The 26211-nt window shown below is 35.7% G+C and overlaps 2 protein-coding genes across 5 annotated transcripts in view; both read left to right on the top strand.

Moving 5' to 3' along the window:
- The window catches only part of CDC14A (cell division cycle 14A), a 59956-nt gene extending 47029 nt beyond the window's left edge, over window positions 1–12927 (top strand). For 2 of the 4 annotated variants that reach the window (XM_072867033.1, XM_072867035.1), the window contains exons 10-16: window positions 1637–1775; window positions 4523–4679; window positions 7097–7212; window positions 7801–7848; window positions 9505–9633; window positions 10629–10951; window positions 12787–12926. In XM_072867033.1, the coding sequence (XP_072723134.1) occupies window positions 1637–1775; window positions 4523–4679; window positions 7097–7212; window positions 7801–7848; window positions 9505–9633; window positions 10629–10951; window positions 12787–12830 (956 nt within the window). In that variant the 3' untranslated portion in view covers window positions 12831–12926. Of the gene's footprint in view, window positions 1–1636; window positions 1776–4522; window positions 4680–7096; window positions 7213–7800; window positions 7849–9504; window positions 9656–10628; window positions 10952–12786 lie in introns of those variants that run through there. The other 2 variants (XM_072867032.1, XM_072867034.1) reach the window with 2 other exon arrangements.
- An 11907-nt stretch (window positions 12928–24834) lies between these two features.
- Window positions 24835–25925, top strand: GPR88 (G protein-coupled receptor 88). The gene is given in 2 exon segments (XM_072868652.1): window positions 24835–25879; window positions 25882–25925. Coding segments are annotated over 2 exon segments (1089 nt in total).
- The last annotated feature ends 286 nt before the right edge of the window (window positions 25926–26211 follow it).

The raw sequence follows: 26211 nt of genomic DNA, 5'->3' as shown, positions 1-26211 counted from the left end.
GCATTAGTAAGCTGGACATCTGCTAATTGACTAAATGAGAGTAGAAATTATTGATTAGCAGGAGTAGATTATTGTTCTCCAGGCTTAGTTGCTAGAGGAATACAATATACTTTTCTAGTGACTTAGATATGCACTTGCTAAACTGAAGTATTTTTGGTCTTTGCCTGACCATTTAATAAGCAAACCAACAATCTCATTCTTTTTAGGTTTTTTACACCCTTCTAAAGAAGCCTATACAAAGTTAAATCAACAGTTAACTCAGAGTTAATGTATTGTCTGGAGCTTTTTGTACTCTTATTGCAGAAATATTCCAAGCACAGCTTCCACACTAGAAATTGCTTGTGCCGGAAGTTACAGAATGGTTTAATGCAAAGGGTTGCTCTGGGAAGTTTGTACATTAGCAGGAATTTCGAGAAGAGAACTGAAGTCTTAGTGATATATGCAGCTGGTAGATGTTACCTGCAATTTTCAGAGACCATTTTCTTATTCAGATGTATGTTTAGTATAGTACAGCTCTCGGTTATCTATTTGCATGTTGCATTCCTTTTGCATTTTAAAAAAAACAAAAACAAAAACCCAAGCCCAAAACTCTGTCTCTAACAATACTTCCCCTCTTTAAATGACTCTTCAGAGCTAGTCTTCCAGTATACAGTTATGGAATCTCACTATATGTGAACTTTTACCTGAGTCATCTTAACTTTCCAAAAAGTCACAGCAAGATTTAGTTATTGGTTAAATGTAAAGAGCTTGTAGTTGTGTATAGAATTGTCAGCAAGGATGTCTGGCTGCTTAGAGAGTTTCCATTCAGGTAGTTGTTGGTGCATAAACAATAGCTGGCCACCATGAGACTGTAAATTGCAAATACTGTATTTGCAGGAAAATAAGGTGTAAACGGGGAGCCACTTTACTAGTAGATAAGGCTAGAAAGAGATTAATTCTTACTCTATAGTTAGAGATTTGTCTGATAGTAAGCGCCAATTTTTCTGTCTCTCTATTCTCCCCTTAAAACCAGGATTAGTTTGTGATTTGGGGGGCAATGGGTTAAATTATTTTTTAAGCTATTGATATATAAAAGTATATGCTGGTCAACATTAATTGCTGTTTATACAGATAGTGAATAGTTTTATAGATTGGTTTCACAACAAAACTGATTCAAAAAAAAAAAAGCCACTGGCTGAGAAGACACATGCTATCTGTTGTGTTGTATTTGCATGTATTTGAACCTTGATTTGTCAAGTATGTGTGTTGGCCTCTCAAAGGTACTTTGATTTTGTGTTTTACTGGTTTTATAAATATGAAGTTGTATCCAGCTTGGTCACGGCTTTTTTTAAAATATCAGGCTTTTTTTTAAAAAAAAAAGTTTGAAGTAGAATTGTACAAGTGCCAAGAGTGATCACTGTTGCATGCTTTCTTAAACACTGTTAACTTTTTGTAAGTATGATATATTTGTTCTTACATCTACAACATTGAAATCCAGTTATGTGATAAATGGGATACTGAATCAGAAATTCTTTCTTCAGATATTAAGGTGGTGAATAACATTGCAAAGAAGCCTTCTCATATCCTATACTTTAATTTGATAATTATGAAATGCTCATGACTTCGTATGTGAATGTTGATATTTGTGTTTCTGTAGCTGGTCTGGGGAGAACCGGAACACTGATTGCCTGTTACATAATGAAGCACTACAAGTTCACACATGCTGAAGCGATTGCTTGGATAAGAATATGTCGACCAGGCTCTATTATAGGACCCCAGCAACACTTCTTGGAAGAGTATGTATACCTTCTTTGCTACTAAGAATCAACTGCTTCTCTACATCCTTATCCATCTTGCACTATTTATAGGATCTACTTTCTGTCTACTGACGTCATATATTACTGCCTGTTACAATATATTTAAGGTTAGTTACTTTGGGATTGAAATCAAACTTACTCAGTAGCAATCATCTGCTCTGGAATGCTATGCATTTTGTCACCTTAAGGGGTAGAGGGTCTCAAAACTCTGCATGTTTGTGTTCTGGGGGATTTAGGAGTTAAAGACAAATGTGTTGGAAGTGTAAAGTCCAGATGTGGACAAAAGATTAAATCAACAATAAGGATTTATTAAAATATTAACATAGAAAGGATAAACTTTATATATAGCCTATGATGACACTTAAAATGAATCTTACAATAGTATAATACATTTTTTTCTTTCTTGTAACTAAAGATTAAATAAGTACGTGGTGGACAACTTATGATCTCTGTCAGTTTCCTAGCATAATGTATGAAGCGTTTCTGATTTGGAGCTAATAACGTGGAGTCGTTAGCAAAACAAATGTATGGTTTTAATGCAGCTCCTCCTCAAAATTGACTGTGTACTTTGGGTTGTGAACATTTCATGTACAGATGATTTTGAATGGGTGATTCAAGGTTTCATCCTGACTGGAAATGAATGACAAAATTGCACTGGCTTCAGTGATGTAGACATTAAGTTTAATTTCATAGTTTTTCTACATTGTGCATTTACTATTATAGTGGTTATGCTGATATTTTTGAGTTGATACCACGATGATATTTAGTTGGAGGCATTTTCACTGTTACGAGAAAAAACATTTTGAGAAAATCCACCACAAATTTGTCTCTTTTTGGAAAAAAGAATGCAACAGCTCTGCTAGATACTGTGTAAATATAGGAAAACATGCACTGACCTTGCATCTTAAAATCCATAGGATATCAGAGAGAAAGGAGTAGTATTACTGTAATTCATAAGAGAAATTGAGCATGAATGAGGGAGGATTCCTATTTATTTTCCAGTGCAACTGAATGGGCGCTCCTTTATTTGAGAGGTGGCCCACCATTATTCAAAATACTGTGAATCACAAACTTTCACAAACCACAAGTGCTCAGTGAAGGCAGATTAAAATTCTCCACACCATGCTGATGCTTGGATGATGCACTCTTAAAAATAACTTCCACAATAGAGCAAAATTAAGAGAGAAAGGTAGTAGGTAGTGTGATTAGTAAGTGCTGTTTACTTGAAAGATAGGAAAAACAGGGCCCATGTCTTTTCTGCAGTGGTGTATAAATACTTGGTTTGATTTTATAGATAGGCAAAGATCCTTCAGATTTTTTTCATTCATACGTACATTATTCACAGCTAAGAGGTGTAGTATTGTTCAGTAAGAATTTTCTGTTGTCCTAATAGCAATAGATACCTGTTTTGACAATCAGACAAAATTCAAGCAATGTCACCAGTAGTGTCAAAATGGGATTGAGAAAGAAGGAGCTAACATCAGTTGCATCATTCTAATATAAAATATCTTGCCCTCAGGGCTGCAAAGTTGCATCTGACAAAAAGGTAGAATCTTGCAACTTTGACATCTATGAAGGGTGGGAGTTCAAAGCTTCATCTCTTATGTTCTTGAAGGTTTATTAAGGGAGGTTTGAGTAAGTTTTTTTTTTTTGTAGACACCCTCCCATCCAAGTATGTATCAAACCAGTTTGTTACTGTGAATGCAATTAATCTTGAAAGATTTCAAAGGTATTTAAATTCAGGCATGTTTTCTAGGCTACTTCTGTTAGGTGGAATAAGTGGTGCTCCCTCTCCTCCCATTCCCTCTTTCTGCCTTCTCTTGATGTTTTCTTGGAATGTAGTGAAATTTTTCTGGAAGTGCTTACCTTTCCCATTTATTATTGAGCAAGTTTAGGCTTGGCTCTTAAGCTTTGCCGTAATATTTTGTTTTCAAACAAAGAAAAGCTTCTAGTGAAAGTATATTCTGATTTAATTCCTCATTCTTTTTTTCTCTGTTCAGTATAGGAATTTAAATTTGTTACAATAATATGTAAAAGGGTCTCAGTTCTTGGATGGAACTAACATGACAGGTACCTACCCAGCAAACTTCCTTATTGAGGAATGATGCAATCTCATCAACAAAAGCCTGCTTAGCCCATGCACATTATAGCAATTACATTATTTTTTTTTTTTTTTACCACCTGTCTGAAGGATATAATCTTTCATTTTCTGAAAAGTGATTCAACTTTACATGACTATGACCACTTCCACTGTGGAGGTCAGCTGTAGTTTTACTGGACAATATCTCTATACACAAAACTTAAGCTAATAAGAAGTTGGAAAGTGCTGTGTCATCATTTATTCTACACATTATGTATATAAAAGCATTACTTTATATGAATTTTTAAGTTGTGTTTTAAAAGCCTTTAGAATACCATTGCAAATACCTGTTTAAGTTAATCTCTTTTCCCAGTAGGATTTTGTAAAATGAAATTTTAGTACCTGTAATATTTCTGTGATGGCTACAGACTTGTTTGGTGATTTTGGGGGGGGGTTGGGGTGTGGTTGTTTTTAACCATTGAAAATTATGATTTTTTTTTTTTGTGATAGACATACGAATTTTTTTTTCCAGATGAAGATGTTCAGAAGATTCAAATCTGTAAGAGTAGCATGTTTTCATATTGTTTTTTATGTGTATGCATATTTGTTGATATGAATTGATTTGTTTTTGTATCCTATCCTAAAGGAAGCAAGCAATGTTATGGTTGGAGGGAGATCTCATCCGATCAAAGCAGAAACAACGAGTAGTTGATGGAAACATTAACAGAGTTCTTTGTGGCTTGAATGATATTTCAATCAGTGACAGCTTGAATAAAGTACGAGACTTGGATCAATACAGGGAGGTAAGAGTTTGTAGGATAAATTTCAAACAAGCAGAGATGGAGCTGATCATCTAATAACTAGCTATAGATAATTTTTAGATTTTTTTTTTTTAGGCTTGTATTAGTACTATATTGCTTTTTCACAGCTAAACTTTTTTTATAGGTCATAATTAGAACAAATCTCCACTTAAAAAAAAAAACAAAACAGAAAAAAGCTTAGGTTGTATTTAAAACTTATAGGTCTTTTTGCAAACTTCAAAAGGTTTGCATTATTTCAAGTCATTCTTTCAGGGTTTTCATTTGTTTATTGGAGAACGGAGGAAAAAAAAAATCAGTTTTCCTCCTGGAAATCTATTTATTCCAAGTTTATAGCTAATAATGCATGAGTGTATAGATGTCCATCCCTTTATCACAGTGTTATGGATTACTGCTGTGATGTGCATATTTAGGGTAAGTGTAACAAATAACCTTATAGGTAATATTACACTGTGATAAATTTATTACACTGTAATAAATAACCTTACAGTTATTTATTGGAAGCATAGGTATGGAGTGTGAACTAAAGTTAACATACTTCTGCTTCTGGGCTAGTAAAAATCTTAAACTGTGGTTTCCTACAGTATCTGTGAGAAGCAGTTTAGAGGGAACTATGCATTTGATTAATCCTGTCTTAGCTCTGTATAACTAAAGAGCTTTTATGTTGCTAACGGAATCCTTTACTTGATGTAAAAGACCAGGGATGTAGTGGGCACCTTCTTCAGATAGATCACATGATAGATGATTATTTTAATTTATACTAATAACTATCATAATCTGGAAGAGCACCTTGAATGCATTTCTGTAAAGGTACTATTTCCCTTTTGGAAGTTCAGTTTGTGGCTTCAAATATGTAAAGTTAAATATCTAGATTACTAACTGAAGAATATAACACTGTGTAGCAATGATCTTGTATGCCTAATGAAAACATCTGGCACATAGCCATATGGGTAAAAGTAATGTTTTTGAATCTGAGCTACTACTACAACTTTACTGATTCCAGTATTCAAGGCAACTTACTTGCAGGTAACTCAACTACCTGTATACTGTGTAGCAGGTTATGTACAGATTCACAATATAAATTGACAGTGCTGCTCTTTTCTACTGTAACCCTCTTGGTAATATGTATATTTCAGCTTTTTACAGATGTCATTAAAGCTGTTTAACATTCAGTTTTTAAAACATTTAACTTATCTCTCTATCTTTTTGGATATTTGGTTATATTTCAAGACCTCTTTATACTAGGCTCTCTAGAAGCTCAAAACAAAGTAATGTTCCCAGCCCCCAAAATGCATAAAGTCTAAGAATCAGAGGACAGAACAGCTACATGCAATAACTGTTCGGCAGGTAAAGACAGAGAAACAAAATTTATCAGCATTGAGGATGAATGATAGGTAACAATAGCCTAGCATGTAATCTTCAATTAAATCTAGCTAAAATATTTATGTTTTCCTATAATTCAACACTTGAATATCATTTGATTAACTTCTATTGTATTACTACTTCTGTCAATCTTTCATCTTGGTTAATGGCAGAAACTATTGTTCTGTTTGATGCAGAGCAGTGAGGTCACTTAGGCACAATAGGAACTGCAGTAATACAAACAAATACTTGATCTGAGGTCAAATGAAGCATTTTTTTTTTTTTGGCAATATAAAAAAAAGGCAGTTCTCTTCTTGCTTCATGTAACTTTCATGTTTCTCTGCTGCTTAAGATACTGCCTCTACTTAATACTTGGGTCTTAGAAAAGTCTATTTTGAGATCAGTCAGAAATTATAAATAGGCATTTAAACAGTGTTGGCATACACTTCTAATATTTCTTAAAGTTTATAATATTTTCTAAAGCTAGAAGAAGTAGGATAAAACTGAAATCTGTTCATCCTGTATTCCTTATTAAGTTCTCATAGGGAAATTTTTTTCAAAACTGGATTTTTCTAGACGTCATGAGAACTTTTTTTTTTTATTTAGTAATTTAGGACAGTTGATTTTTAGCTCCTCCTGCAGGACACAAAACTTTATCTAAATTTCTTCCTCATCTTGTGCATATCACAAAATTGTGTGTTACTGCTTCCGTTCCACATTGATGATAACTTCAAAAATAGTTATGGAGGAAGGAGTTGGAGTTTAAGTTCTATAAAAACAGACTTATTTGAAGTAAATAAATACTGGCATTAGAACTGACTTTGAGGTCCGATTCTGCAAAAAGCCTCTGTGAATGTGCGTTTGTACAGTGACACGTTTAATTTACTGGAACTATGCAGAGTAGTGCCCCATGTATGCAGAAGACTGTCGATTAGCCTTTTAAGTTATAATCTTTGTGAAGGAGATGTTCAATACTTTGAAACTACACTACTCCTAAGGATTTGATATATTTCTTTGCTTGCATACTTTGTGTTTCCCAGAATGATTTCGAAGACAAAGCAGGTGTGGAAACTCAGAATGGCATGACGCAGGGAGATAAGCTTAATGCCTTAAAAAGTCGGAGACGGCAATGTTCTGCTACAACTGGAGCTCTGAGGTAATTAATTAATTCTGAGGTTATTTGCAGTTTTAAATTCAGTCTGTGCTATCAGATCTTTATGGCAAGTACATGGCCTTGTTTAAGGCAGTGGTACTAGTTGTACCACCTTCTCTGGTGGAAATTTCTCTAGGTACATATCTTTTAGTTGCAGATTTGGTTTATTAATTTCTTTTTTTTTTTTCTCTGTCTCCCTGTTCAGGATACCTACTTATTATGTAGCAGTAAAAGACAAAGTAAAAAAATATTTTAAAACCTTCAAATTTATATCTAGCATTTTAAAACTTACATCTCAAACAAAATATTCTTCAATGAACTTAGTTATCTTTCTATAATTACTTTTCTTTACTCCTTATATAAATTTTGAATTTTTCAAACCAGTAAAAATGTGAAGTTTGAAAATAAACCTTTTTTAAAATAAAAAGTACCTCCCTGTTGTTTAACTGTAAATTAAAATAATGATTGTCAATAATTCTTAACTCTTGTTAGTCTTGTACTTTAAAGCCAGTATGAGATGTGCAAGTATGCTTTGGGGGAGGGGAAAGGCTTTTTATCCTTTGATAAACATTGCTGCTTTGGTTTCTTTAGGCTGCAAGACATGAAACTGCACACCAGGTCAATATCACAACCTTTCAGGTATTAACGTTAAAATTATAGTTCTAAACATATACCACTCAGGTCTTAAATTTTCAGTGTTTTGAATTATACTTATCACATCAATTGATTAGCAATTTCAGACTTCTGAGAAGTGGCAGGTAACAAATTTTTCTAAACACCTGCAAATAGGGGGTAAAAAAAAAAAAATCTAATAGCAGAGGGGTACAGTTCTACTTCAGGGACACCTTAAATTCTTCTAATAAATAATTAGCACATACAAGTAATTTCCTCAGTCACGTTTTCTAATATCTATGCTGTTACACAATGAAGGATGACTAGTTAACTCATAACCACTTTATCTCTGTAAAATTAAATACTTGTCTCAAAAACGTAAATTGGCTACATATTGCCAGTGTATCACAATTTTTGTCCTGTGTGTTTTAGTAGATGAACTAGAGGTATTGTTTAGTGGATACAATCAGTACACTTTTTTTAGAAGATGTACCAGATAAATATTGAGTTTTAGTACCTTTCCATATTTTAATACAGGGTCCTCACTGTACACTTTACTGCATGCTTTGTTCAGAACTTTCTATGGAGCCAATAAAGCCAATAGTTTCTTCTGATTTTCTAAATGTTTATTACATTTATGACCTGTACTAATCTCAAATCACTACTGACAGTGCCCCCCAAAAGAAAATAAAACGTAGAATGAAAATTGACTTAATTTTAAGAGTTTTAGGAATGGCAGAATTGAGTCTTTTGTTTTTGTAACCATTGCATCCTTTTTCCTGTGGCATCTAAAATACAACATGTAAGACGAAATATCTGTCATTATGAAACATTAATATTGAAAAGAACACATTATCTTCAGTTTTGTGACAACCTGGATTTTTGAGATGGATTACGGTAGATGTCTAACCTTGGAGATGTCTGTCTACCGTTTCTTGGTGTGGAGTTAAAGCTATTTCTGCTCAATGTCATTCCTTCTGTGCTTGTAGCTTGTACCCAAGGTCTTTTCATCTTTTAAGAGCTGATCATGATAATATCCTCTGGTCTAAGGATGGAGAGGATTTCATACTACTGTGAGGCTATTTGTTTATTAGTTTTTAATAAACTAATATGGACAACTGTAATGCTAACATTTTTGAGTAGTCCGTACTTACAGCTCATTATCAAAATATGAAGACTTTGGTCATTAAGAGTACCACCCTAGAATGACCTGTATGTTCTATGCAACTTTGTAAAAATGTTCTTGCTGTCATTTGGAAATGATGATGATGTTCTCATGAAAGCTACAGTGTTGGTTTTTTCTACTTGTACTTGCTTCATAAGCACAAAAAATATTCTTTCTCAAATTTACTATATTTAAAATTTATAATCAAATTTACAAAGTTTGATACAAAATGGACACTTAGCCTTCACAAATTATCAAGGTGAAAAGTAGCCTATAACTGTATAATGTGGTACAGCAGGGGAAAAACTTGGGAGTGGGATATTTGAAATCTTTTTTTTTTTAAAGATATTTGAAAACACGCAAACGGAGTTTTTGCTGTTGAGTTCTCAATACTCAGACTTGAGAATTCCTACGTTTTAAAATACCAGTCTATGTATTGAAAGACTGTATGTGTTTCTGAGATGTATATTTCAATTACAAAAATCTTGCTTCTCACTAAAACTCTGCACTCCTTTCAGACTGAATACTTCAGGTAGCACAGAAGGATCCACTTCTCCTCTGAAGGCCTCCAAAGTGATGGCAGTTAATTCACCATCTGCAGAAAGAATAAGCAGGATTCCCACATCCTCGGGCTCTAACCTTAAAAGGTTTTTTCTTCTTCTCATTTTGGTACAAATACTTACTGTATACTACAATGGTTTTCAGCACATATGCAATCTATGAAGCGCTTGCTGTTCTTGGGTGTAAGAAGGCTTAAATTTACTTACAAAGTGATTAGCTGTTCCATTAGCCAAACTTTAGTTGCCTGCAGATTTAAAAAACAAACAAACCCCAAAACCTATACTACTGGTATGAGAGTTTTGGTGGGATTATATCAAGTCAGAAACAGTATTACGTTGCTCAGGTTGTTGTTGTTTGGGTTTTTTTGTTTTGTGGTTTTTTTTTTTACTCATCTGAGTTTATAGAAGTTTTGCAAGTATTCCCACGTCTATATACTATTAATCTCAGAAGAATACTGAGTGGTAATTAATATAATTTTTATGAACCCTTGATTTATTGCTATTTAATTCCAATATTAATATTGTAGGAAGTAATTATGGATGTTAAATTAAAAATAGAATGATTTATAATTTTTAATTATCGTTTTAATAACTTCTGGGCACAAATATTTACTTGAAGAAAATAACTAATTTAAATAGATATTTCAGGACACCCTATTTTTATTCTCAAATTTTATCATATTACTTCTTGGTTACTTGAAGACTTGTATCACATTACAGATTTCAAGAGACAGAAGAGGAGTTCTTAAGCTGTTACACGTACACAAAGTACTTCAATGTAGATCAGCCACTGCCTAAACCTTTTAACACAATCTCCTGCATGTGCATATGGTTTGACAGAGGTGAAAGCTGGCCATGGTAGTGCTTGAATAAACAAAGTTTGGGAACTCCTGACAAAGAATTCTGGTTTTCATTATTTGAGAGCTAGAAGATGAACCTGTGTGCAAACACAAATTATTTCAGAATGGTCTGTGTTATTCACCTAATGTGTTCTGAATTGTCTGTTGTTTTTTTGTATATACCTGTACATACCTTGTGTGTATATATATATTTTTTTTTCCCCGCATGTGTTTTCCATTCAGCGTTTCCATAAACTCCAGACTAGCCAGTTCTCTAGGGAACCTGTATGCTGCTTCAGATGATGATGAGAGCAAAATGACATCACCATCCTCTAGGACAGGTTTTTCTGTAAGCCAAATCTCCAGCCACTTGAATGGCAGCTTGCAGCTGCCTCACAGAAATAACCATGAACTGAACAACAACTTATACAACAGAAACAGCAGTAGTGGCAACAACCTGAGCAGCCAAACCAGTTTTCACCGCACCGTGACAGATGAGTTCGCATCAACCTTCCTTTATGGGCCTTACAACTCCTCCAGCACGATACCAGAGTCAATCAATTCCTGTAAGTTCGTAGTCACAACAGCACTTTCAGGCATCTGACTGATGCTTATCTTCCTTGCTTCTGTGAGCAAAGCTGTCACAAAAAAATCTTAACCCAGCATAATTTTCTGACTTCCTTTAATGTTTCTGAACAGCACCTTTGTCTGTTACCTTTTTAAGCTTTTTTTCCATCTCTTTCAAGCATCTAGATCATGGAGGGTTCATGAAAATAAATCACTCCTGAACTTAAACTAACACCTTTTCTGTTATCTTTTTTTTATGGACCTTCTTACCCTTTAGAATTTTTTTATTTCAAATTATCCATAACATACTTTATAAGTTTATTGTGTATCTTAATCTTCATGGAGTAACAGATTTGAAGAAGCCTTTGTATCTATCATACTAAATGGAAGGTACAACATTCTTAAAGATAAGGCTCATTTGAAAGATAAGTCCACTTGACTTGAAAACTAGTTCTTTTCTAACACCAAATGTGAAAAGCATTTTAGAGCAAGATATTTCTGATGGTCTTACCATTTTAGCTTTAATTCCTCAACAACTTTGCTGCCTGGGGCTTATTTTGTGCCCTTTTTCTGTGTGAAAGAGTCTGTATAAAGGGGATACACAGATAAATTAATGCAACTTGAAAGTGATTCTATACAAAATGCAAAGAAGAGAGACTAGAGAAATTTCAGTTATGAAATCAGAAATAACTTCAGCTATTTTAGGGGAAAAATAAACATGTTTACAACTATAATTCTAAAAACAATTTAAAATACCTGGTTTCCAAATATTTTATATCCTACTAATTATAAAAAGTAGTGCAGTGTTTTTAATATAATATATTGGCTACAATTAATTGAACTTGTCAGCCTCTGTTTAGTAGTACTGACACTTCAGATTTTTATTTTTTCAGCTGCTGGAAAGAAAATTACCCTAGTATAAAATTAACTTTAGAATATTACACCTTTCTTTTCTGTTTCCTTACCACTGATAAATCATTTCAGTATAAAGACAGTTTTAGTGTTACACCTGCTACTGTTTTTGCGTGTGGTGCATCCCCTGTCTTTAAAATAGCTAATACACACATTGCATGTAACTAGGATGTCAGCCAAAAAGATCATTCATGGGTTGTGTTCTCTTTTTTTCCTGAAGAAGTGGGGGATCTACCCTCTCATTAACAGCTAGTATGTGGCAGCACTTATAGTTCAGAAGCCATATGTTTATAGCTTGGGAGTATGAATTGCACTTTCTGAGGATAGATGACAGTAGGAAATAAATTCTCGTTGTTCCATTGTAGTATTAAATTGCGTGTATGACTGAAACCTAACTCGTATAAAAAGTACATTGAAAATGAAGTTAATTGAGGGAACTTGATTCTGTATTCTCATAAAGTCAATGGATACTTCCACTGGAAAAGGAGTAGAGTTACTGTACTAGGATGTGCTTGACCTAAAGCAGCTCTTTAAAATACTTGGTGCTTTCAGACTCCTTGTTTGAAAGTACATTTAGCTTCTTATCCACTACAACTTATCTGGAAATAAATGTTAATATTCCATGATCTTAGGATCACTGAGTGTTCTGCATTGAGTTTAAATTTTACTTTAAACATCAGCAGTAACTTATTTGCAAGGGACTTCTTGAATATTGCCACATCCTTTCAGTTTTTTGAAGTTGTTTTACCTCTTTAATGTAGTGGTGTTTTTACCTGCTACATGGGATTGAGGTAAACTATATATAATGGAGATTTTTCTCAAGTTGGATATAGAAACCATCCCAGTTTTCTTATGATGAAACCAGTTCTAGAACAAGAGAACTGTTTTAGTTTAAGTAACTAATTTTGTTTAATTCCTCCAGGCATAAAGATGAGGAGAGAGGTGAAAAGCTGTATAGCAAGCTGAGGATGTTTGATTTGAGACACATCCATGACTTTCATTTGTTCATGAATTCTGATGGTTCTGGAAAGTCGGCCTTTTTAGGTGTTCCCAGTCTTTTATCCAACATGCTTACAGAAGTCAGTCCTCAGGAGGACTGACAGAGGCTTCAGCTGAGTATACTGGAACCAAAGTCAATACACCAACAACGGTAGAGAGCAATCACTTATCTGAATAACTAAGTGGTAAAGTGTCCAATTTTATTTTATTTTTTTTAATTTCTCACCTTCAGTATTGTCTCATATTTAATGTATTTGAACAATAATTCTTTGGAAAGTCAACCTATTCCCATTCTTTTCTATTGTACCTTCTGTAAAGGACATGCTGCCAGCAGCAATTCTTAGAGTTTTTTCCATATTCTAGTTACAGCTGCATATTATGCATAAATATGTAAACCTACATGCAGAGCCCTAAGGGGAAGAAACGCCTTATAACTGTAATGTGACTCAGCCATGAAAATAAGCTGACATTGTTCACAATAAACAAAAGTTACAAGAGTACCAAATGATAATATAAACCATTGCAGAAACAATCAGGACATTTTCCCAGATGGCTTAACAGGTTGAATGAAAATACATCATCTTAAAAACTAAGAACTGTCATCTCCTTTGGAAAGGTAGTTGCCATACCTTTATGCTACACATAATTTTTTAAAAATGAAAACAAAGTTAGTGGGCTTGTTCCATAAGCATAGGCTAAGAAATTAAGTAATGGTGGACACTGTCTCTTATTTATGTCTAAATATTTACAGAATTCTAGGTTAGTACTATGTTTCTATTTAATCTCATAAACTGTCAAGGTTCAACATAATGGAATTGACACAAAAATTCCCCAAATATATGTGGGGAGAAGGACTGGGTTTACAATGTAACTGTCTCTTCTAGTATTGTAGCACACGTTTCCTTCTTAGATAAGGGTGACTAAAATACTTAGGAAAAGGGAGAAAAGCAAAGAATGTCGATTACCGTTTAATTTAAGGAACAGAGCAATTCATGAACAGGTGAACAGCCATCTTGACATCGGAGAGGGACTATAGCTATGTGCATCTTGGTAAAGAGGGAAGTGAATTGTTCCTTGCAATAAAACTATTAAGTGACTTAAAACAGTGATTTAAATTAAATACGTTAGGCATAGTATAAAGTTTTAGGTTGAATGGGAAACATTTTTGCAGAAAAAGTAGCTTTCTAGAATGCATGTTTCTCCTGTTTTAAGAACATTTTTAATCTTCTTCCTACTTATCTTAATGACTTAGTAATGCATGGAAGGATATAAGTGTGTTACCTTTGAACAGTTCTTGGCTTTATATCATTTGCTGATTAGGAGTAGAGGTGATACGCAGTCAAATATAGCAAGATCTTTAAATGAGATGCTATATCCAGTCTTTTCTGAAAGAGTGAGGTGAGAGAAAAAGGATTTTATGTATTGTGATGTGAGAAGCAGCATTTCTTAGGAAGAATCATGCCATGCAAAGTCTATGTAGCAAAATAGAGGTTTCTGACTTACCTGTAAAGTAATGTTCTTTCAATATAATAATGGTTAAACTGCTTTCCTGCTTGGAAGATGTTTTTCAAACATGTCCTGAATGTTGCATGTGCTTCTAAATACACCATATGGCCCTGTGCATCTATCACAATCAGAGTGGAGTGCACTAAATTGTTACCCATTTTATGCACAACTGACTGAGTCGAGTGCAGTTACTGTGATGTCACAGTGTTTAAGACAGGAGTAGATTATTTGATCATTTAATCTCGGAATGCTTTCTGTCTGGTAGTGAGCCTCTGACTTACTGACTAACACAGATTCATCTTGATGGTGGCTTATTTTGAAGACAATATATTTTTTCTTGATAATTGGTCCCAATGGTTGAATACAGTCATGCTTAAAACCATTTCACTTTTAATCTGTGACTTGCTGTATCTCTTTATTATGTCACTGTTATAGTCCTTTATTACCTTATTTTCTTGTCATGAAGATATTTCATGCTAGTCATCTCAACTTGATTGTCTTTTGATAAGCTAAGTTGGCTCAAAGATCCTTTTGGAAAGTGTTCAAATCCTTTACAGTTTTTGAAAATCGTTTTTTCAAGAAGTAGATGCAACACTAACATTCACCTTTCAGGTTCAGAAAGTTGCTGCTTGGTGCTGTACTGCCTATAAATCCATAGCTTGTGTTAGCTTCTTTAACTGTAATGCATTGGGAGTTCATGGCGAGAAAAAAAATTCTTGCCATCCAAGATACTGACTTGTATTTTAGTCCAGTGCCCTGCATTCCCTGATTTTTTTTATGTGGAACTCTGTATTTGGCTCTGTAAAAACATCATTCTTTTTTTTTCCTCCCGTCTTCTTCAGGGGACCAATTAACCAACCAAGGAAGATTGTTTTGTCTTACCACTTCCACCACTGACATCCAGCTATTTTGCTTTTGGTGATATTCATGAGTGGTCTTAAGCTCATGAGCAAAATACAGAGTAGCATCAACCCTTAATACCAGTTCGGGCAGAATTCTGTTTAAAACAGAATTCTGTTTAATGATTTCCACTTCACTGCTTTAGATGCTGAAATTACTTGGAAGTCTTGTCAACCAAATCTTAGTCTTGTTGCAATAAGTGTTTGTATTATATTGCACTTTTTTCTAATTGGAGCACACCAGATAATCTACCTGACAGAAGTCTACTACATATAGTGGTGGTGATGTTTATTCATTTAACTTATCTCATCAAAGAACTCTTGAATGATATTAATTATATTCCTCTTCTTTTTATTAGCAGAATCTCACTTACCTGAGTTAGATATCAAGCTAACCATCTGTAATTTTATACTCTCTTTTAGAAAATCACCTTATCACTCTTATTTCTCTTTCTAAGTTTGTTAACTATCAACACGAGTGGTGCAGGAGCATTTTAAGATGGTTAGGACAGTAAATTTTCAGTTCTAATTAAAGTTCTTTAACCTCATTAGTGAGGAAATTTGGAACTTCATTTTTATGCAATGCAAGTACATTTTTTTTTTCCCAGTATGGAAGAGAAAGTTATTCAATAATTTTTTGTTTCATAATGAAACATTTAAAAAAACATTTATTAATACTATTGTTCCACAATAGTATACAAATAGTAACAAAAAATAACCATGACTATGACTTCCGTTGTTGTCAGCCATATATTTTTCCCTAATGGTTTTTGTCCTTCATGCTTCCCAGTGTAAGCTTCTTTTTAATCATGTTTACGCTGTTGTATGCTGATGAACTAGAAGAAAAGCTTGATTTTCATAGAATAGACAACTTGCCATTCTAGCCAAATAGAATAAATATTTTATTTGCAAATTTTACATATTGGATGTTTTGATTAAACAGAATTTCTTGCAGTTATAATTTGCAGAAATATTCTTACAGAGTATCATCACATTTAAGGTACCACAATAAGATTTTTACTTTGTTCTTATAATAGTTATAAATCCAAATATCACTCTTTAAAATGTATTTTTATTGAAGAGTATGTAACTGGGTAGTCTTAAGATGAGTCACCTTTTTGCTTCTATAGCTGTCATGGAAACTGGCAAGATGGAAAAATTTCAAAAAATTGAGAAGTGTAGCAGTATTTTAAAATTCATATACATGATCTTTATACTTGTAGAATAGTTTTTCTTAATAAGAACTTACCATTAATGAATATAGGACAGCCTTTGCAAAAAGAGAGAAACACTAGTGCATCTTATTGATCTGTAAATTTAGCAGACTCAAAGGATCATTTCAAGGGCATATGCATTTTCTATAATATATCCTGATTTATTTTGGTGGATCTTGTATATTCACAGTAATTCTTGACTGCTGCAACACTTCTGTTGCAACAATGTTTTGGGAGAGTTGATGCATAATTCAAAAAACTTAAATTACTTTCTGTAATTATCTGGAAAAAGTGCATGTTCAAGTCCTAACAGATAGCCCTAAATGCTATAGGGTTGTTCCCTCTTAAAAGTTAACTCGCAGCTGACGTGGTCCTGAAGTTGAATGCATGCGAATACAGTTCTAGTGCCTAGATGGATCTGTGGCTTATTTTCTCTTCCTGGAGGCTTTCTGCGCCTCCTATTGAAGAAGAAAAATGATAGTGATCTAAGCAGTTGCTTCAGCATGAACTTCATTAGATATCATTAACTGTAGTGAAGCTATCTAATTCTTAGTTCTTTGTTTAAATGTCTGATACTTGGGTATAAAATGCCAAGCTTGACACTGCATGGGACCGCTGTAGGAGTACACACTGAGAATTCTGCTCAATTAACTGATTTTATACTCTCATCATTGCAGTTCAGCAGTCAATTTTCTTTGGTTTTTTCCTTCTATTTTTACCTCTATCTTAAATAAGATTTTGTTAAACACCAGCGTATTACTTGTAAAGGTGGATTGGAGCTTTTTGTTTTTAATAAAGCTTTCAGAATCACAGGCCATACTTTGAGTCACTGCAAATAGGAGGTAGGAATGTAAATTTTAAAATAGAAAACTCTTCAAAAGATTAAAAAAAAAAAAAGGGAAAAAAACCACAATTACAGGCTCTGAAATATTACAGTCAATCTCTTTGGACAATGTGAAGAGATTTAAGAGCAGAAATTACTTAACAAAAAATAAAAAATAATAATAAAAATTAAAGAAAAACAAAACCAAAAAACCATAAACAAACAAAAAACAAACGTCCCCAGCTATAATTTAATTTTTCAAACTCAAAAATTAGTCTGTATACTTTACAACAGCTCGATTGTTATGGCTATTGCCATGTTTTTAGTAATAGGAACTTAATGGGAAGTCATGTCAATTAATCTTAATCTGGAAAAAATGCTGCGTAGGTTTAATTCTTCCTTGTATTCAGAAAAGGCTTTGAAACATTAGGAAGAAATCATTGCTATGTGAAGTAGAGCTATGGTGAGGGTGGGAACACACTGAAAAACATATTTCTCAATTTGAAAATAAATAAAATAAACCCTGCCTACCCGTCTGTAATGAAAATTAACAAAACATGCTATCTTGTTTCCAAGCAATCTGTGCTGCGTGGATACTTGTTCTTTTTTATATGTTGCCATTAATTTTTTTCTGTATGTTTGTAACTTGGATTCCTAACAGTTTTAAGAATTTTAGTGTAAACTTCAGAATCTCTAATTTATGGTTTGCTTCTTTATTTATTTAAATTATGATGTAGAATTCTTGGTTACTACTGTCTGCTAAGTAAAGGGCTGCTGTTCATAGTTCTTTGTCAACTAATGCTAGCCGTTCCCAAGATCGCCAAAAGCGTACAGTGCTTTCTGGTCATCTTTCATCTGTCCAAGCTTAAAGTAATCTATTACTGTACAACATATGAGAATATATAATTAAATTTCATGCATTTTTTTGTTTGTTAATCAACTTTACTTGGAATTCAGTTTTGAAGGATCCATTTCAAATACTGCTCTAGTTAAGCGTAACCATCTTTCTGATTGTTAAGATACAATTCTGAAAAGAGAAAGCTTTGAGGATCATTAAGACAGCAGACATTTCAAGTGCTCATTAATGAAGGGCTATTCCTTCTGCCTCACTCTTACACATGCAATAAATAGCTTGACAAATGCTCTCACCAAAGCCAATAATCTAGAATGATTATTAGAGAATGGAGTGGGGAAAAATAAGCTTCTATGATTGTGTATTCCATGGTGATTCTGTAAAAAATACTTGTTACATCTGTTTAGTTTTACAGTAAAGTATTTTCTATTAACTGATACCCTTCATGTTGAATCCATTCAGTGCTAAAAATAGACCCTTTTTAGTCAGTGGTTTTCAAATCTTTATATGGTGACAGCACTTCTTTTTCAACCTAGGAAAGAATATCCAGATGGTCTCAGATCTTCAAGATGTGAAAATGCATTTAAAAACAACTTTGGAAATACACACTGAGACTTAAGATATAGAAAAAAAGTGGTTTTGTGGTATTAGCTAGAGTTCTAAAGATTTATGTATCTATTATGCACTTCTACTAATAGGTTTCACTATGGATGCCTAAGAGCATTTCTACAGTGACTAGTTAGGAACAGTGGGAAAATGGAAGAGAAGATTCCAAGGTTCTGAGCTTTCTTGGGATTCACGTTGTTCTCCAGTAGTTCTCTCTAATTCTGATTAATTGATGCAGTTTTAAAATATAGTTTGGGTTTTTTATTTGCTATTTGTTTATAACCATACTAGTATAGTGAAGAGCACTCTCAGATAAGACTTTTTATTCCTCAGAATTACTTCCTGAACACATATGTATAGGAGGTAATAAAATGTTTGGATGCTGTCTAAACTAATTACTTTATAATAAAACCTTAAGACTTCAATGGAACCAGAAATGTAAACAAATAGGCTAGACCAGGTTATGCTTTCCTCTTAATTATACTGGCTGCTTGCTAATCCAGATGAACCATTTGCAGTGCTTCATTTTCATCCAGTTTTAGTAATCATACATAAATTTATTCATGTGCATAATTGTACTGCTGTAGCTTTTTTCTCAATAATTAGCTACACCGTATATGTTTCCTATGTCATTACCTGAATCAACATCCAAAGTATGCTGTATTTTTTACAGTAGCACTTTGATTCTCATTCAGGATAAATGGAAACAATTAAATTATAGTAACTGCAATCGTATGTTCTTCCAACACATTTTTAAGGTATTGTTTTAAGGTAGTGTTTTAAAGGACTTGTAACGCTTCCTTCAAGAATCCCTAGAATTTGGTTTGGAAAAGTAAGTGTAGATACAGGAAAGTTGATGGACTTTACTGTATCCAGTTTTTGAGTTTCTTCTATTTTATTAATCTTTACCTATGCAGAATTCAGATCCCCCTCCAACTCTCTGTTTATTTTTCTTCTTCCTGTCCTTCCTCTACTCATCTTTAAGTGCAAAATGCATATTATATGTAAGTATAACCTCTCCAGTGAGTTTTAATCAGTTTTTCCTCTCTGCACAGTCCCTTCAGTCTGAGTATGTTCAGTACTAGAGCCTTGCCGCTTTGGTGAAACCTGTTGAGCTCTTAAAACCGAAGTCCTTCATGAAGGAGAAGAACTTAAAGAAGGAAGCTGCTGACTCAGGAGGAATCTTCAATACAAGACATATTAAAACCATAACACCAAGAGGAGACTTCTTAACAGGCAGAAATTTCTTGTTAATGACTACTGCAGATGCACTGACGTTGAATTTATGGAAATTATTTTACTCTATGTTATATACAGATTTAAATTTTTAATGTTGAGACAGCTTGAATATATTTCTAATGAGTTTCATTAAGACATTTATTAACTTGTGCACAGTGTTAAAATATGTATTAAGAGAATATTTTGGTAAGCAATATATATAAAAATTATGTAAAAATTAGAATATATTTTAATTTAGTGTTCACTTCTTTGCTACAAAAAAGTGTATTTTAAAGAATTTTTATGTGTTCATCAAAGATGAAAATTTTTTTATGAACAAGATGTTTTTCTTGTTTTAGGGGTCCATAATTATTGCTAAAAGCCTAATGTAATTACTTTTTCACTAATTGGTCTTCTGGTAACTTAATGGAAGTCTAACTAGTGAGAGACTAGTTATTACACTAACAACTGAAAGCACTTGATACACAGTCTGCTTTCCACTTTCAGCTGCTAATGTTTCATAAGGAAATAGTATGAAAGAAAAATAAAGGGAAAATATTTGTTGAGATGTAATGGAACTTACATCTTCCATTGCAAAGAGAAAGTAATTTATCTGATGATTCAATTGTACAATTAACGCTTTCTTTCAATTTATCTTAAAGGAATGTGTTTTAACTTTTTTCTTTTCAATGTAGAATGTTAAATTTTGCTATGCAATATATACTGCAAAAATGAAGGCAGACCAAACTTAAGTTGGTAAGAATGTGTATGTACAATGAATTTGGCAGTGCTGCATACTTACATGTTTTTAACCCACATTTGGCAGTATGTGTACAGTTTCATTAGCAAAGCATACTAAAGTAAATGTTGGAAATATATTAAATGTTCACTTATCAATTGGACACTTCATAAACTTTTTAATTTGAAAACTATTGTTAAACATACAGCTAATGTAACCTCCTGTATCACAGAATGTTTTTGTCAGTAGTAAAGATGCTCTTTAACGTATAGTTTAATCAGGTGTGATTAGGAATGAGACTTAGAATGAAGAGGTATTACAGTGAAGTACTGGAGATCATGTGTAAAATTTTCAGAACTCCACAAGTGCACAGTAAGCAAAAAAAGGTAAGCAGCTGTGAGGACTTGATTTGCCACTAATTTAGAAGACAAAAACAAAACAGATTTGTTACCTATTGAGTTTTTCCCGATATCTACGGAAACCTGAAAATAAAACATGGTTGAATTGTCAATCTTTGTTCCTGAAGACCTGTGAATGCCCTGCATTTGCTTTACAACTGAAGTTAAGATAAAGTGCCACGTTATTTTTTTAAAAAGATCAGATCACAAATTGCTATGGAAAGTTGTCCTGAAAGTGTTAACAAGCAATACTGAGAGCAGCTATGTAAATCACTGAATAAAATTTACATGCAATACTGTACTTTTTTCACAACTGTGTATATGTAACATATACACACATGAAGTAGCATATGTGTGTGCATATATATACAATATACTGTATATGAATTGTAGATTAATGGTAAGGTAATTCTACCTCTTATAAAGAATTTTGTCATGTACTTTGTTATAAATAGTTTTCCATAATAAAATATTGCTTAATTTTGAAATGTAGATATATATACATGTATGGCTAATTGATAATAAAATGCCTATATCAGCCAGCTTCCTTGTTTCTTGGCTTTTCTTACTTAGATCTTTTGATGTAAACTAATATGATTAGATCTCTAATTGAAGAGTAGCTCTTCAAAATCACCTTCTTTCTTCTAAAGCATGTAATGTATTTATAAGTAAGATGACGTTGCAAAAAGACATTAGTATGACAAGTATCTTTTATAACTGATCTCTCTAGCTAACCTTCTTGTATTTGCCTTGTATAACATCAAGTATTTAATCAACATGTTGATATGATGATGTAAAGGTTATATTTCAAAATACCATAATTTAAAAGGTGTGTCTGAATTGAAGAAACTTTTTTTATCCTGGACAAGGACCCTTGTTAAAGGTGTGATATACCTTGTCTTTTTTTCCTGTGTAACAGGTTTCTTAGTGTCATGAACAGCAGGGTCTTTGTCCGTAAGAACCTAAAAGATCATGCTTTCATTTAGCTTTTTATCCTTCCTTCAATTAAAAACTAGTCACAAATGGTTCTAACATTGTTTAACTCTGCTGCTGATTTTCAGCAAATTTGTTGTGTTGCATGATTATTTATCCATGGTGCTTAATATTCCTGTCAGATAAGTCTGTACTGCAATAGATGATGGACAGTGTGTAACTGTTACACAGACACTCTAAAGGAATGGCAAAGCGAGGGGGAATAGAGTGGGTGCTTTAGAAGTTGCCCAAATTCTAGTGTCAGTCTAATCTAAAAACACAATAAAAGGCTTCTGCCACTACATTCAGACTAGTAGATGTTGATTTGGATGTGTAGAGTAAATATATAGGAAGAACATCTAATTAAGAAGTTTCTGGTATATAGGCATCAACCTGTCCCTTAGCTTTTTTCTAGACTTCTATTGATTTATTATATGAAATACAATAAATGCCAGCTAATGTACAATATATTTTTTGTTCTTAAAAATGAATGATAAATATAGTCAGTACATTCTGTAACAATCGTCATCTTAACAACAACAACAAATTTGAGGATAGTGAAAGGTGTTTAGAACCTTTTAGCTTTTAAGAAATACCCTGAAATTTGTTTCGTATCCTCTGTTCGCTTATCCTTAAACGTTACCGTTTCTGTTGGTTCATATAGAAATGAATGGGAGAACAAGAATGTTCTGGGAGAACAAGCTGTAGCACATGAGATCTTTAAAAGGAGGTTTGATAAACATGTAAGGTTGGATTAAATAAATCTAGAGGTCTCTACTGGGCCTATGATTCTGTGGCTAATGCCTTATGAAACTGTTAATCATCTCTTTATGCTTTATGAAGCTTTTTGGTTAGGGAGATATTTCTTGTTACAGATTTAGAGAATATTTTTCAATTACAGTACTGCAGAAAGAGGAGGATTTTAGTTTCTATAATAACTGTTCTCTACTGACAGCTAAACAATGAAAGGCCTCAAAAGGTTTGACACTTGATTAGATCTACACTGTAAAGTGCAGCAGGCAAAAAATATGGTAATTAAGGGCCTGATCAAGTAAATCACTCAGGTTATGTCTTTAACCTTAAGCACATGAGCAATCTAATTAATTAAAAAAGAACATAGATATTCATGTTTGTAACAAATCCACATTTGGATCAATAGTCCTGTCAATTGCAAACATGAGCCCTTCCGTCAAATAAAAATGTGCTATGTTGCAACAAAATAATCCATTGACCCACACAAATTAACTTCATTATCTTAAAGAATTCATATTGTAACTATTACATCCTAATATATTATTTTGTTATTGTCATTTGTTAGAATTGTGAGTTTAACAATATCTAAAAACACCTTATAAAGGTATCTTTGGTCAATATACAGGTCATACCTTCTGAGCTGAGATTGCTTACTTCTGTAGCCCACATATAACCCACCCATAAAAGCAGCTTTTCTCCTAAACTCACCACAAAATTAATCAGCATTCCTTTTCTGGAAAGCTTTTGAAAGGAAATGTAAGTTATTTTACTAGCTTCTTATTAAATCTTGTCTAGGGTAAGGACAGTTAACATTTTGTCCCTGTTTAAGTAAAGCACTGTAGAGTTCCTGGGAGAATCCCACTACTAACTCTTCTCCATTTGGGAAGGGACTCTTAAGCCCTACCAGCTTTTAGTCTGCCTAAGAACCTGTCATTCACCTCTGTGGGAACTTGTGCTCTGAATTAATTTTGGTGCGAGATAGTTTCAAACGCTATGCTGATTCTGTTTTATGAGTGTACTTACTGACACCAGCATTCACCTCCGGCAGGTTGGTGATGCAGGATTTCCTGTGGGCTGAGATAGGCTGAGTTCTATGAAGAAATGTAGAATATGTAGATTGAGGACCAGCTTTCTCAAATAAGAGGTACTGTCTTACCAAGGATCCATGTATCTATCGTGTCTGAAATATTTAATTTGGAAAGTATATTGTTATTATAGACCAGTTCTAAAATTAACTTTAAGCTTGCAGAAGCATAGTGCGCTTTCTCTTAACAAAAATAAGATCAGAAAAAAATCAGTTTAAGTGAGTATCTAGCAGAGGAGTTTCTACAGTAAAATGGATTGTATTTCAGACAGAAGTGACTGATACTGGTTTGAAAGCTTGCTGCAAATGAAAGTTGTGTAAATGGGTTAGAACCAGGAAACTGGTAAGGCAAAGAGAAAAGAGTCAGACTGTAGTTGCAGTATTTCTGGAGCATGATAGGGTTTGGGTTTTTTTTTTTTTCTTCTTGATTTAACAAGTTGAAAATCTGCTGAATAATTCATGAAGAGTGGAAGGGCTGAATCTTCCTGGAATAATATACAGTGTACGTACTGTGGCACAGGAGAAACTGCAAAGCTTTGTATCAGTTGCTGCCGTTTCTGCTGCTGATTGCAATGTGCTACTGCTTTTGGCATTTTCACAGCTACAGAATCCTCTGTCGCGCTCTGGTCTGCTAACAGCTATCTGCTCCCTATGGACCCACCTTTGCTAGCTACACTCTGTGGGATCGCTTGCTACCTGCCTGCCTTGGACACTGCTGTTCTTTGGATCGTTACTGTGAATTGCTTTTTCTGGACCTTGCAGCTTGTATGACTGAAACCTGCCTTAGAGTCCCTCAGCTGCACATCCTCCCTTGTGCTTGGTGAGGGACTCCTGCAGCAGGATCTTCTGACCCAGACAAGGATGGGATTTACAGAGAGAAGTCAAAACTGAGCTGCATTCAGCGAGATGCCCAACGCTTCTTCCTGGAGTGCTAGCTCGCCTCTGCTGCTGCTCTGGGAGGACTCCTCCGGGACCCGCATCTTCCTGTCACTGCTCTATGCAGTCTTAGCTATCTCAGGGACTTTATCCAATGTAATGGTCATCTATTTAGTCTTCTCCTTCAAGAAGCTGCAGACAACCAGTAATGCCTTCATTGTGAACGGCTGTGCAGCGGACCTAAGCGTGTGTGCCCTGTGGATGCCCCAGGAGGCTGTGCTGGGGCTGCTGCCTCCCAACTCCTCCTCCCTTCGCTCGGCAGAGTACCGGCTGCTCCGAGGCGGGCTCCTCGGCCTCGGCCTCACCGTCTCCCTGGCCTCTCACCTGCTGGTGGCCTTCAACAGGTACGTGCTCATCACCAAGCTGCCCAGCGTGTACCAGGCCCTCTACCAGCGGAGGCACACGGGCTGCATGATCGGGATCTCCTGGGCCCTCGCCCTGCTCCTGGTGCCACTGCTGCCCGGGCTCTGGACCCCGGGCTCTGCCCAGCAGCCGCCCTCGCGGCAGACGGACGGTAGATCTCGCTACACCGCTCTGCTCCTCGCCCTGGCCGTGCTGGGCCAGACCGCGCTGCTGCTCCACTGCTACCTCGGCATCGTGCGGCGGGTGCGGGGCAGCGCCAAGCGGGTCAGCGTCCTCAACTTCCACCTCCTCCACCAGCTGCCCTTCCCCGCCGCCCCGCCGCCGCCCCGCCGCGCCCAGCGCCGCCTCAGCAGTGTCTCCGTCCTGCTGCTCTGCTGCGTCTTCCTCCTGGGCACCCAGCCCCTGGTGTGGGTGAGCCTCCTGGGCTTCTTCCTGCGGCCGGCGCCGCCGGCGCTGCAGGCCGCCAGTTGGCTGCTGCTCTGCTCCCTCTCGGCCCTCAACCCCCTGCTCTACACGTGGCGCAGCGAGGAGTTCCGCCGGGCGGCCCGCTCCGTCCTGCCCCGCGGCGAGGGCCCCGCCGCCGCCCCGCGCCCCGCCGCCGCCGCTGCCGCCGGCCCCGCCGCCGCCCCGCCCTGCCCGCAGCTGCCGCGGCGCCGGGGACGGCGGGCAGCGTCAGCGCCGCCGCCGCGCCGCGCTGAGGGGCCGCGGCTGAGCGCGGCGGAGGGCGAGGGCCCCCGGGCAGCCCGCGGGCCCCCGCCCCGCCGCCTGGCGGCGCCCGCGGGCCCGTCCCGCGCCGGGCGGGGACAGCCGCGTCCCCTCAGGCCGCTCCCCGCCCCTCCCGCCGGCGGTCCCCTCACGTCGGGGAGCCGAGCTGCCCGCCCGCCGCGCCCCCTCGCGAGGCCCGGTCCCCTCGCTGCTGCCACCCCGGCCCCCTCCCCGGTAGCGGTCCTCTCGTTATACGTTCGGCGGTTGCTCCTTTCAGAC

The sequence above is a fragment of the Ciconia boyciana genome, chromosome 7 (assembly GCF_034638445.1).
Source record: "Ciconia boyciana chromosome 7, ASM3463844v1, whole genome shotgun sequence".
NCBI lineage: Eukaryota > Metazoa > Chordata > Aves > Ciconiiformes > Ciconiidae > Ciconia > Ciconia boyciana.
This window is presented reverse-complemented; position numbering and strand designations above follow the sequence as displayed.